Source organism: Brachyhypopomus gauderio, chromosome 9 (assembly GCF_052324685.1).
Source record: "Brachyhypopomus gauderio isolate BG-103 chromosome 9, BGAUD_0.2, whole genome shotgun sequence".
Classification (NCBI taxonomy): Eukaryota; Metazoa; Chordata; class Actinopteri; order Gymnotiformes; family Hypopomidae; genus Brachyhypopomus; species Brachyhypopomus gauderio.
Genome location: NC_135219.1, coordinates 13846406 through 13857418, shown reverse-complemented (window position 1 = coordinate 13857418; position 11013 = coordinate 13846406). Strand labels below are relative to the sequence as shown.

The window sequence follows — 11013 nt, the reverse complement described above, 5'->3', positions numbered from 1 at the left end:
TTGAAATCCACAAGATTTCTGATTCAGTTTTTAACATGCTGGCATTCTGAGATATCAAGTCATGTTTATAGGCAAAACTTTATATTAAATTAAAATGAATATTAAATAAAGAGAATGAAATGGAAGAGAAAAGGTTATTGTCACAAACAGACATTTCCAGGCAACTTTACTGACTAGTCATCCGTGTCTTAATCAAGTGTGAACGCGGGTGGCAGCTCTGCTAATGAACCTCACCCGATCTCAGCATCCCAGTCCTCCTCTATATTGCATTTCGCCGGCCTCATGGCAAACTCCTCCCTCCCACAATCCTCTTCTTCCTCTTCCTCCCCCTCTTGCTCATCACCAGGCAGCACTACGGCCCCTCCGTTAGCGTCGAGCTGCACCCGCGAATCCCCCAGCAGCACCTCCTGGAGGTGGTGTAGGTCGGCACACAGGGCCTGCACTCTGGGGCACGCCCACACGCGCAGGAGGGGCACATGCACGGACCTCCCGCACCTGTACACCGTCTGGCCTGCCACTCCCTCCTCCTCCTCTTCCTCCTCCTCCCATGCTCTTCGCAGGCACTCTGCTCGGTAGATCACCTCACTAACCAGCGTCCTGTGGAAAATGTTGTTGTCTTGTAGGCTTGGGTAAACCACCTTGTACAGCTAACAGACAGGGACGTGGGAGAAAGATTACATGGCAGCAATGACATTCAGTTATTAGGTATAAGACATGCACGTGGTGACCAGCACCAGAGTTATGGCTATATCAGTCTAATTCAAAACAAAATGCAAATGTGAGTGTTTGTCAGTAGGAGCCACCTACCAGGGGGCACTTACCAGCCGATACACTGTGGCCTCCACAGGTGTGTTGTTTACAGGTACGTTTAATTCAGGATGCCTTTGGAACACTCCGATCTGGGAGCAGAATCCGACACTACTGTCCTGAGCTTCACCAACTCCAGTAAAGTCCACAGTGTAGCCATATCTCCAGCAGATCCCGAGTGCCCTATGTGAGAGAAATGCAGTGACGGTGAATAATTGATGTTAAAAATACTGTAAAAGTACAGAGTATTTAAACAGCTGACCAGGTGTTAAACTCTGCTCTGCTCCACTCAAACTTGTGGTCCTTGTGTCGGAAGCCCGTCAGTCCTGGCAGTAGCGTATTGAACTCGGCGTTTGGAGTGCTAACGATAACAGCTCGAGGGGCCATATATCCAAACACAACGTCTGAAAACCTCTCCACTTCCCATGGCTCAAGGTGCTCGATTCTGTGAGACAGGACACAGTGGTGGAACAGGTGTTGTCTCACATAGTGATGGTGAGGATTGCTGGTTTGTATGCATATTCTGACTACACTCACAGTTCAATGCATGTTACGAGGTCGAATCCCCTGGTGCAGGGCTCTCTCTCCGTGACTGAGCCCTGATACAGCTCAATGGTCAAAGGCCTGCTGGCTGGCTGCAGGTAGTCGCACGTGAGTGGGGCCAGCGCGTGCCTGACAGCAACATGAAAGAATCAATCCATTGTACTCGATTACATGTTAAATGGAACCGATACGCAAGTTTGAATCATCAAGCTAATTATTACAGACCACTTTATAGAAACTTTTTTTTTCTATTTATATCAACGGACAATAAGCAAAACACGAACATTCTTTGACGGATGGCGGCGCAGTCGATGTCGACTCCTGCGAGTAACTCCACACAGTGGCGGTGGAACTTGAGTTTACTCAGCAGACTACAGTCGGCGCAGCCCACGTCCATCACCTGTTGAAAAGTCACGGCGTTGTGTACTTCAGCGGGTAAACGGCAATACAGTAACGGTAGAAATCAAAAGTGATGAACGCTACCTTTCTGGGCGCGAACTTTTTAACAAACTCAATTACAAACTGGTACCTCTGCATGAACAGAGGAGGAGAAAAGCGAACATCCATCGTACAACAGCCCTCAGTTCATCGGCTTCCTCCGGTCCAGTGTTGCCAACTCTTCTGTAAGGAAAGTCGCTGAATGACGTAATCACCTGATTTGCATAATACATGTTTTTAAAGTTGTTCAAATGAATAACGTTGGGAGAGAAGAAAGTGAGTAAAAAACACAATAAATATGTTAGAACTACAAATGAACAACATCTGTTGCCTTTGAAATAGGCAGTCACTTCTCAAAAGAACTATATGACTTTGTATAAATCATTTTTACGTCAATTACATAAATAGTTTTTTGCTGTGTTGTTAAATGTTAGTATAAGAGTAGCAGTTAGCAGGAGTGAATGAGGTGAAGAATGACTGAGACTGTGTGAGGTAAATGCAGTGATTTCTTTTCGTGTCTCACTGAAGTCTAAAGCATTTATATTTACATCCCGCTCTGTAAATACGGGGCGGGATGTAAAAATATTAAATACATTAAAAATACATTTTCTATGTTTCAATTTAAGTCTTATCTAATTTGTAGATTGACTAACTTGTCTATTTGTCTATAATTTGTAGTAAACTGCTCTTATGACATGCGCTTTTCTCTTAAAATCACACGTGTCTCGTCATGCGCCTGTCAGTATTGGACGTTTTCATTGGTTCACGCCTCGGCGTTTGGTCCAATCCCGTTAGTTCTTAATGATTATGTGGCCATATTCTCCCTTCAGCGTCTTCGCTGATGTGTTATAAAACAGAGCCACCGCACGTAAAACAAGTTGTAATTTGCAGTTTATATAGTTTCCGATTTAATTAGTTACTCGTAGTCCATCGTTTTGATGAATCATGCCTTATTATCAGACATGGGAAGAGTTTTCCAGAGCGGCAGAAAAATTGTATTTGACGGATCCGATGAAGGTGAGCTATGTGGGCTAGTTCTGTTAGCCGGGTGTCTCGTGTAGGGAAGCGTTTCCTCCTCGTGTTATAGCGACTACCGTGTACTTTTATAAACACAATATATATGATCTGGTATGTAGTGTAGCCCTTAAAACCAAAAAAATCAACTTTTCTAAATAAGCAGTTGAATGTAATTGGGTTAAGGCGCCGAATAAAGGCCTGGATAATGGCGAGCGGTGGCAGCTGGTGTAATGTAACGGCCTGTACTGAACTTGTGATGGTGATGAACTCAGCCCACCAAACATCGCGATAAACGAGTGTGAATGTGTTGTTTTAATTTGTGCTCGTTTGATTTTAAGGTCCGAGTTGTGCTTAAATATCGACATTGCGACGGCAACCTTTGTATGAAAGTCACGGATGACGCGGTGGTAAGTTGTCTTATCTGATGGGTCAGTTTGTTTTCCCTTGTTGCACTGATCAATAACTGGGTTGTTCCTCGTTTCAGTGTTTGCAGTACAAGACCGATCAGGCGCAAGACGTGAAGAAGATCGAGAAGTTGCATGGAAAACTGATGAGGTTGATGGTCTCCAAAGAGTCCCACAGTGTTGCGATGGAAACTGACTGAAAGGCTCTTCACTGTCTGCGTCAGTTTGGACAGTGTCTGCGTCTCTGAAGCTAATCTGAAGATCATGCAATTTAATGGATGTGTGGAGGAGACCAAAAGAAACACGATGTCCTTGGACGCATGCAGCATGTCGTCTTATGAAGATCTGGTATATTTACTGCTTCAGGATGGACTCGAAGCTAATTAGACCATGGTTTCCCTTGTGGGGGTTTTAAATATGGTCGAGTGACGTGCCTGTTATCAAAGCACGTGGTCACAGGTTGTTGACAGCAGGGATTTCAGTTTTATTATTAAAAATATATATTTAGAAGTGGTGATGAACTCTGGACCAAGAGATCTACTGCCCTGCAGAGTGGATTCCCAGCTCTAATCTCGAACACCAGATCCACTTGGAGACCTTCAATGGGATCTGGAGTTTGGTGTGACTAAATCCTGTAGGACAGGTGTAGCGTCTTCCTCTGTGCCCTCGGTTTGCAATCCATCCTACGTGGTCATGGAGTCTCGGTGCATTCACCTGAAATAAATGCTCATTTTTTGTGTTCTGAAACTTTACTGAGTGACTTGGAAAGTTTTCTGCGTTGCTGTGAGTTGCATCTTGATATCTGCTTTCTGGAATATGTCACTAGAAGGAAAAGCATATGAATGTTATGCCAATGAAGGTTCAAGTTTCTGAGCAGTGTTGATGGCTAGAATTTTATCAAAAATGGTTCATAGTATGTGGGTTTAAGCATGCGAGTAGTGGTGCAGTAATGTACTGCACAATTCTAATATCTCTGGTTCAGTTCAGCCGTTTTCTTACCGTGTAAAACAATACACCACCCATTTAAGGCAATTGCTGCGGTGCTATTTCAACTTTCAACCTGCTACTTAAAGATGTTTTAAAGGTAGCGTCTCAATTTATACAGAAAGTACACTTTTTTTTATTCTGCCGTTATGAGATCACTAGTTCTTATTCAGCATTACTCTTAGTCTTGAGGTATTTCAAGAAACTCTTAAATTTCTCACCATCTTAAAATCATCATTTGAGTTTATTTACTTTTGAGATGCACTTGGACCTTTTTTATGTTGCAATGGGTGACGGCGTCTTCAGTACAGGGTGAGTATGGGTGGGATAAAGGTGCACATCAGAACCTGACTCGCAGTACATCAGTGTCTCCCTGAGTCCAGAGGACCACTGACCTCCAGGTGTGTGCAGGTAGTGCTACTGACGAAAGTGTTTGGAGCAGAATGGCTGTGTGGCACAGTGCTGGACCAGGTGAACTGAGGCTCAACTGGTGTACTGCAGAATATTTTCATACATTCACCCACCTATGATGTGCAAAATAAACCATAAAAACTCAAACTCCATCTCTGCTTTTTAAGACCTGTAGTGCATTGGTTCCACCTAGACTCCACAGCTAACAGCAGGATCCCTTTAGTATTGTTGGGTGTTTTTAATACAGAAGTAACATTTCTGAAAACTGAAAAGTGTTTCGCAGACTTTTACCTTTGTGCAGTGATGTCGGGTTGGATAATTAGATTTTATGTTGAAATAGAATTTACTGTAAATGTGATTTTGAAAGCTAACCAAATGAAATCTTACTGAAATTATAGCATCTATAAAGGTTTGTCACAGAATTCATGGATACGGTACAGAATTGCTTAATACGTCAGTAAGATCCAGTCAAGGGCAGTCATGGTCCTGTGGTAGGGAACTGGTCTTGTGACCGGAGGGTCATGGGTTCGATTCCCAGGCCTGAGGCCATGACTGAGGTGCCCTTGAGCAAGGCACCTAACTGCTCCCAGGGCGCCGGGCTGCCCACCGCTCTGGGCATGTGTGATCCACAGCCCCCTAGTAATCACTAGTGTGTGTGTGTGTGTTCTAACTGCACAGATGGGTAAAAAGCAGAGGACAAATTTCGATTGCATTGAAAAATCACAATCGACAAAAAAAAAAAAAATGGCATGGCACATCCTCACTAGTAAAATGCCACATGTAATTGCAAAATGAATGTATAAATGTGAACTGAAAAGGTATATGCAATGATATCTCAAAACTATCAAAGTAATGCAGCAATCAAAATGATTGTTTCTCAGAATCATTTAGATGTCATTGAATTGGTATGTTAAAATAATGACATTGCAATTGTTGCAATAATGAAACAAGCCGATTTTTTACAAGTTATTGGTGTCAGGAACGCAGAAACGCGCAGTTCAAGGAATGCACTGCACTTGGACCGAGAAGCTCTGACCTAAATCTTGTAATGGAATTTGTAATATATAATATATTGCAATGAACGCGTTCCTCAATGAAAACTACATTCCCCACAATGCAGTCGTTAAGATGAATTCCGGAAGCTGCAACGTTTATATAAATTCTGTGGTTATTAGCGAAGTGAGTTTATTGAGCACGCCAGCTGCTGAACAGGAGATCAGGACACATCCCGTGTGGCTCTGACTGAAGTTGCTGCTTGAGGCAGGTAAGTGGAATTTGCGGTTTTATATCTGCTTTCTGTTTTATATTTATTGATTAACAGTCGCGTTTATACAGTATTCTGGGGGGTGGAAATACACCAACGCATGTTTGACTTGTTTTAGGACTCTACTGAATTGAGCCATAAAGTACGAATAGTGACAAAGTCCGTTTAGGAGGTATTGTAATAATACAACTTTCTGTACTGGTGGTCAATACAAATGATGTGTGTGAATCACGCACGCATATAGACTGCGAACTGCGCCAGGACACACAGCATGAAAATTAAAGTGCGACATTTATTCAGATTGTTATTTTGTACACCAAGAACGAGACGCCCATAGAAATCAACAAGTTTTCACGCGCTTTGTTTATTTAGTTTTGGCACAATTTTGAACAGCTTAGAACTGAGTGTATAAACCGAACGGGACCTTTTTCCTGTGTGTTATTAAGTAGACGGAGGAGAGCGGTGTCCTGCTTTCTGTCCCATGCGTGTTGTGCGCGTGTCGCTTTGTCCAGCACATTCCTGTTCTAATCCTTTAGCATTGCTGCATATGTTGTGCAATAGAGGAACTTTGTTCCATTTCTCTAAATAACTTCAAAGGTTATGCAGCTGTTAGATGAGTGTGCATTATTAATACTAGGAGACCTATGTAATTTAATTAGACTGCACAATCATTTCAATATATGATGACTGTACCCTCAAACAAGGTGGGATGAGGTTGCTTGATGTTCTCCAGGATCTAGCAGCATGTACGTGGAGGTGGTGGGGGCCGTGGTGCTGGGGGCACTACTGCTTCTGGTGCTTCTGAAGAAGAAGCAGGAGTGTTTGAAGAGCGAAGGTGGGTGGTGGGGTGTGGGGAGTCCTTTGGAGATTCCTGAAGATGACAGCATTCGCCCCTTCGAAGTAGAGACCACTCAAGAAGAACTAGAGGTAAGACACTTTAAAGGTTTGGCAGAATGGCAGTTTTACACTATAAAAGCAGTTTTTGTAGCATGATTTAAAATTGATTGGATCAGAATATCACAACTTGCCTGATGGACAGATGAACCAGACTCCTCAACGCAAGACCAGCTTTAAAGCACTAAAATATTGTGAAGACTGTAAAGGAACCGTATGATCCTTGTTTGTGTAATCTGTAGGATTTGCATCGCCGGATCGATCAGACTCGTGCCTTCCCCTCTCTGGAAGACAGCAAGTTTCACTATGGCTTCAACTCCAGTTACCTGCAGCAGGTGGTTTCATACTGGAGGAGCGACTTTAACTGGAGGAAACAGGTGGAGAGACTGAACATGTATCCCCACTTCAAAACCAAGATTGAAGGTATTTTTCAGTTCACTTGTTGCAGACTTTAATTGTGATGGTGTGTTGAGAAAAATTTAACCTTGTCCTTCCTGTAAAATTCAAGTGTGGTGTACAGACACATCCAAGTGTATGTACACCCCATTATACCGATAATGATGGAAGTTGTTCTGGATAAATTACAGTGAATGTCATTATCTGTACTATAAGGTATTGATGTCCACTACATCCATGTCAAACCCAAGAACCTTCCAGAAGGAACCCGTGCCGTGCCCCTGATGATGGTCCACGGCTGGCCTGGCTCCTTTTACGAGTTCTACAACGTGCTGCCCCTCCTCACGGAGCCGCCAAGCCCAGATCACCTCGCCTTTGAGGTCGTTTGTCCCTCCATACCTGGCTACGGCTTCTCCGAAGCTCCACATAAGAAGGGTGGGTGCACCCCGTGGCCTCCATCTGTTCTAAAGGCTGAAGCACCAGCGCTGTGTGTTCTACAACAGGCCGTGTCCCCAGTGTCCCCAGCGTGTCTCTTCTGCGGGTGGTAGGAGCTGCTGCTTCACGCCTCTGCCTCTCTCCCCAGGTTTTGACTCCGTGTGCGCCGCGCGGGTCTTCCATAAGCTGATGAGACGGCTTGGGTTCCAGCGTTTCTACGTCCACGGAGGAGACTGGGGATGGATCATCACCACCAACATGGCCCAGCTGGAGCCCACGTAGGTCACCCCGCGGACACCCGTTAGCTTTCCTACTCGAAGCAATGCTAAAATACATGAATGCATCCACTGGTGTTTTATTTATTTATTTGTCACATTGCCATTCTGTTCTTATTTATCACTTTGTCCAATAATCTACAGTGTAGAGCAGCATATCTCTTGAGCCTCATCAAAATTTCTACGATTGGGCTGGTGAAGATTTGTGTATGTGAAAACTTTGACTTTACTTCACTTCACTTTAATATACACATTTGATTGTGGTGTTTGTCCTGTCAGGATTGTAAAGGGCCTGCATGTCAACTTTGCCCCTGCTGCCAGACCAAGCCTGACTATTGTCTTATCGCTGCTCCTGGGACGCTACTTCCCCAAGCTTTTTGGCTTCACTGATCACGACATCAAGAGACTTTTCCCCTGTGTGGAGAAACTAGTAGTGGATGGTGTGAAAGAGACTGGATACATGCACATACAAGCCACCAAGCCAGACACTGCTGGTAACACAACTCCCAAGAACCAAACGTCCAGATTAAAAGCTTTTTAATTTTATTTATTGTTTTAAAAACTATTCCTGCCCTAATGTTGGACTTGTAGTAACCGTAGATGTTGGTTTGATGAATTTGATGACGTGCCAGTGATACCAGCGTGTTTTCCATAGGACGTGGGTTGAATGACTCTCCTGTGGGCTTGGCAGCCTACATACTGGAGAAGTTTTCCACCTGGACTGACCCTGAGTTCAGGAACCTTGAGAATGGGGGTCTGGAAAGGTTGGTTCCTGGGCGTGGGGGGTGGAGGTGGTGATGTTGCTGTAGTCCTCATGGTTGTTTTAGCAACACATCTAACTATTCACTTCCTTCTCAGAAAGTTCTCTCTGGATGACCTACTGACAAATGTGATGATCTACTGGACCACTGCTTCCATCATTTCCTCCATGCGTTTTTACAAGGAGAACGTGGGCAAAGGTCTTGATCAGCCACACGCAAAGTAAGAACTGACACAGGAGTCAACTCCGAGGTTTAAACTGCATACATTATATTGCCTTTAACCCTTTAAGTTACCACAGCTCTCTGGGTCTGAATGAACTGGCGGTGGTAATGACGTTTCTCCTTGTGTAGAAAATGGTGCCACATCTGAACGGTTTGGTCTAGCTCGTGTTTGTTGGCTTGGTCAGGCCACAAGAAATGGAGTTGTTTCTAAATGGACTGAGACATTTCTAAATACTCAGATTCAGAAGTATCTGATTTTATAAATGGATTTTTTATTTATTTTAAATTGATTTGTTTTTGCGTTCCTCATCTACCTTATAGGATCCCAGTTGTGGTTCCAGCTGGTTTGGCGATTTTCCCCTGTGAGCTTCTGCACACTCCTGAACTCTGGGCTAAACAGAAGTATCACAAGCTTGTGAGCTACACACTCATGCCCCGAGGAGGCCATTTTGCTGCTATGGAAGAACCTGAGTTGATAGCCCAAGATCTCCAGAAGTTTGTCAAGATTGTGGAGAGTGGAAAGTGAAGGTCTTGATGTGTCCACTCACTGCCTGCGTTCTCTTTTGCACCGACACTAATGCAGAAATAATCAATAATCCCCGAGGCTAAAGCATGGTGGCTTGTGCTTTTAAAGAGCATTTAACCAAACAGCATTCACAGGAGTTCACAAAGCAGACTTGGCTCAAATGCGTAGATATCTAACGCTTCTAACGGTGTGTGGTGTAATTGGTCTGATTGCTAATATTGCAAGCATCAGCAGAATACTCCAATTGTGATATCATCTAGTAATGGGAGCTTGCATTCAGATAACACTTAATATAATGCGCAAAGAAATGTGGCACTTTGAACCCTATGTCTACGAACCCTGGAGGGGGTTTCTGCTGCCAACAGCTTTATCCTAGAAATTAAGATGAGATGTATGATTTACCGATGCATTTGAAGCAAAATATACAATTTAAATAACTACTTTAAATCTTTTTAAACCATTGCTTGAAAACTGACTTAACCAGCACAATCAAAAAATAACCAGTTTCAACTAAGCAGTATTCACCTGTAATACTCAGTCACCTGCAGTAAGGGGAGGGGCTTGGACTGTAATAAACACATTTGTATAAAGTTCTATACAAAAATCCCCTATACTGCATGTGATACTGTGTGAATACTGTATTAATACTGATACATACTGTTTAATGTGTATTCTTTACCAACCTTAAATATTTTTTATTCTCCATTAAACAACCATTGCAGTCATATCAATTTAGTAAAAAAGAAAAAAAAGCCAAGCAGTTTTCAGCCAAGGAGTTTTATTTTTCCAAAGGACACATTGGAGAACATTATTATTCATCACTTTCATTACAAACATGTACGGTGTGGAGATAATGCCCACGAGTGTGGCTGAGTTCACATGCTTAAGTGCATCTGCAACGTGTCATCGCTACTGCGCCCAGCGCCACGACAACCGCCTCTCCGTAGCTCCCTAGGAAGTTTCCAAGAGCTTAGAAACTTCTGTGACCAATCAAAGAAAGGGACAGAATGAAGGCACTACCAAAGCATCGAAGCTGGTCACACTCCGTGCTTATGGGCATCTGGAATGCACACCAGGAGAGACTTTATAAAAGAGAAACATCTATAAAATGGGAAAATATCGAGTAAAAAATAAATATTCTCATAATATTTATTATACACAAATATTATGCTGTTAAAATATTTATTTTGATTGTAATTACTTGAGTGCAATGCTTTTTCTCCTTATAAAATGAACATTTCAAAACATACAGGAAAACAATCTTAAGGCCCTCAGTCACTCCCTCAGTATTTGGAAGAACTGTAGATGTAGTGTTAAGTCTGGCACTGTTCTCTTCTCCAGTAATGAAGGAGGTTAATCAAACATTAACAGGTTGTGTGGCTGGACCAGAATCACAGTAATATATACACAGTATTTCCTGATCAAATTCTTCTCAAGGGTTGGTAATTTACTGAAGTTGCTACTTTGCAGACACATTGTGCTCAAGGTAAACATTGAACCTCGGAGTTAATAATTTTTAAGATGCACAGTACTGTCTGAAATCACAGTGTAATTCACTTGAGTAATATGACTGCACAGCACTATTAGACCTTCGGATCGGTACTGAACAGCACCGGCACCAGGTGTTGAAAAAAGC

The 11013-nt window shown here is 43.0% G+C and overlaps 3 protein-coding genes across 4 annotated transcripts; 2 read left to right on the top strand and 1 right to left on the bottom strand.

The window, feature by feature from the left end:
• Nucleotides 1–2: 2 nt before the first annotated feature.
• Nucleotides 3–1994, bottom strand: henmt1 (HEN methyltransferase 1). Of its 2 annotated transcripts, none has more exons than XM_077017358.1 (6): nucleotides 1834–1984; nucleotides 1635–1750; nucleotides 1345–1479; nucleotides 1070–1252; nucleotides 822–990; nucleotides 3–647 (listed from the first exon to the last, which is right to left on the bottom strand). In XM_077017358.1, the coding sequence occupies exons 1-6, from the start codon at nucleotides 1915–1917 to the stop codon at nucleotides 231–233; spliced, it is 1104 nt and encodes a 367-aa protein (XP_076873473.1). In that variant the 5' UTR covers nucleotides 1918–1984; the 3' UTR covers nucleotides 3–230. The 2 variants fall into 2 exon arrangements, with proteins under 2 accessions (XP_076873473.1, XP_076873476.1); XM_077017361.1 differs by having other exon boundaries at nucleotides 5–647; nucleotides 1880–1994.
• Nucleotides 1995–2592: 598 nt separating this feature from the next.
• srp9 (signal recognition particle 9) lies at nucleotides 2593–4123 on the top strand. The gene is made up of 3 exons (XM_077017357.1): nucleotides 2593–2805; nucleotides 3144–3212; nucleotides 3290–4123. The coding sequence occupies exons 1-3, from the start codon at nucleotides 2734–2736 to the stop codon at nucleotides 3407–3409; spliced, it is 261 nt and encodes an 86-aa protein (XP_076873472.1). The 5' UTR covers nucleotides 2593–2733; the 3' UTR covers nucleotides 3410–4123.
• A 1588-nt stretch (nucleotides 4124–5711) lies between these two features.
• ephx1 (epoxide hydrolase 1, microsomal (xenobiotic)) lies at nucleotides 5712–10998 on the top strand. The gene is made up of 9 exons (XM_077017347.1): nucleotides 5712–5868; nucleotides 6602–6795; nucleotides 7005–7185; nucleotides 7375–7593; nucleotides 7742–7871; nucleotides 8148–8362; nucleotides 8524–8632; nucleotides 8727–8849; nucleotides 9173–10998. Exons 2-9 carry the CDS (start codon nucleotides 6613–6615, stop codon nucleotides 9375–9377), a joined length of 1365 nt encoding a protein of 454 aa, XP_076873462.1. The 5' UTR covers nucleotides 5712–5868; nucleotides 6602–6612; the 3' UTR covers nucleotides 9378–10998.
• The last annotated feature ends 15 nt before the right edge of the window (nucleotides 10999–11013 follow it).

Excerpts from the sequence above, each read along its gene's own strand:
- srp9 (XM_077017357.1), top strand. The coding sequence starts at position 2,734 with ATGCCTTATTATCAGACATGGGAAGAGTTTTCCAGAGCGGCAGAAAAA. Across the intron at positions 2,806-3,143 it reads ATTTGACGGATCCGATGAAG|GTCCGAGTTGTGCTTAAATA; the intron begins GTGAGCTATGTG and ends TTTGATTTTAAG. Across the intron at positions 3,213-3,289 it reads AAGTCACGGATGACGCGGTG|TGTTTGCAGTACAAGACCGA; the intron begins GTAAGTTGTCTT and ends TCCTCGTTTCAG.
- henmt1 (XM_077017358.1), bottom strand. The coding sequence starts at position 1,917 with ATGGATGTTCGCTTTTCTCCTCCTCTGTTCATGCAGAGGTACCAGTTT. Across the intron at positions 1,751-1,833 it reads AAAAGTTCGCGCCCAGAAAG|GTGATGGACGTGGGCTGCGC; the intron begins GTAGCGTTCATC and ends ACTTTTCAACAG. Across the intron at positions 1,253-1,344 it reads CTCGTAACATGCATTGAACT|AATCGAGCACCTTGAGCCAT; the intron begins GTGAGTGTAGTC and ends CCTGTCTCACAG.
- ephx1 (XM_077017347.1), top strand. The coding sequence starts at position 6,613 with ATGTACGTGGAGGTGGTGGGGGCCGTGGTGCTGGGGGCACTACTGCTT. Across the intron at positions 7,594-7,741 it reads CGAAGCTCCACATAAGAAGG|GTTTTGACTCCGTGTGCGCC; the intron begins GTGGGTGCACCC and ends CTCTCTCCCCAG. Across the intron at positions 8,850-9,172 it reads CTTGATCAGCCACACGCAAA|GATCCCAGTTGTGGTTCCAG; the intron begins GTAAGAACTGAC and ends TCTACCTTATAG.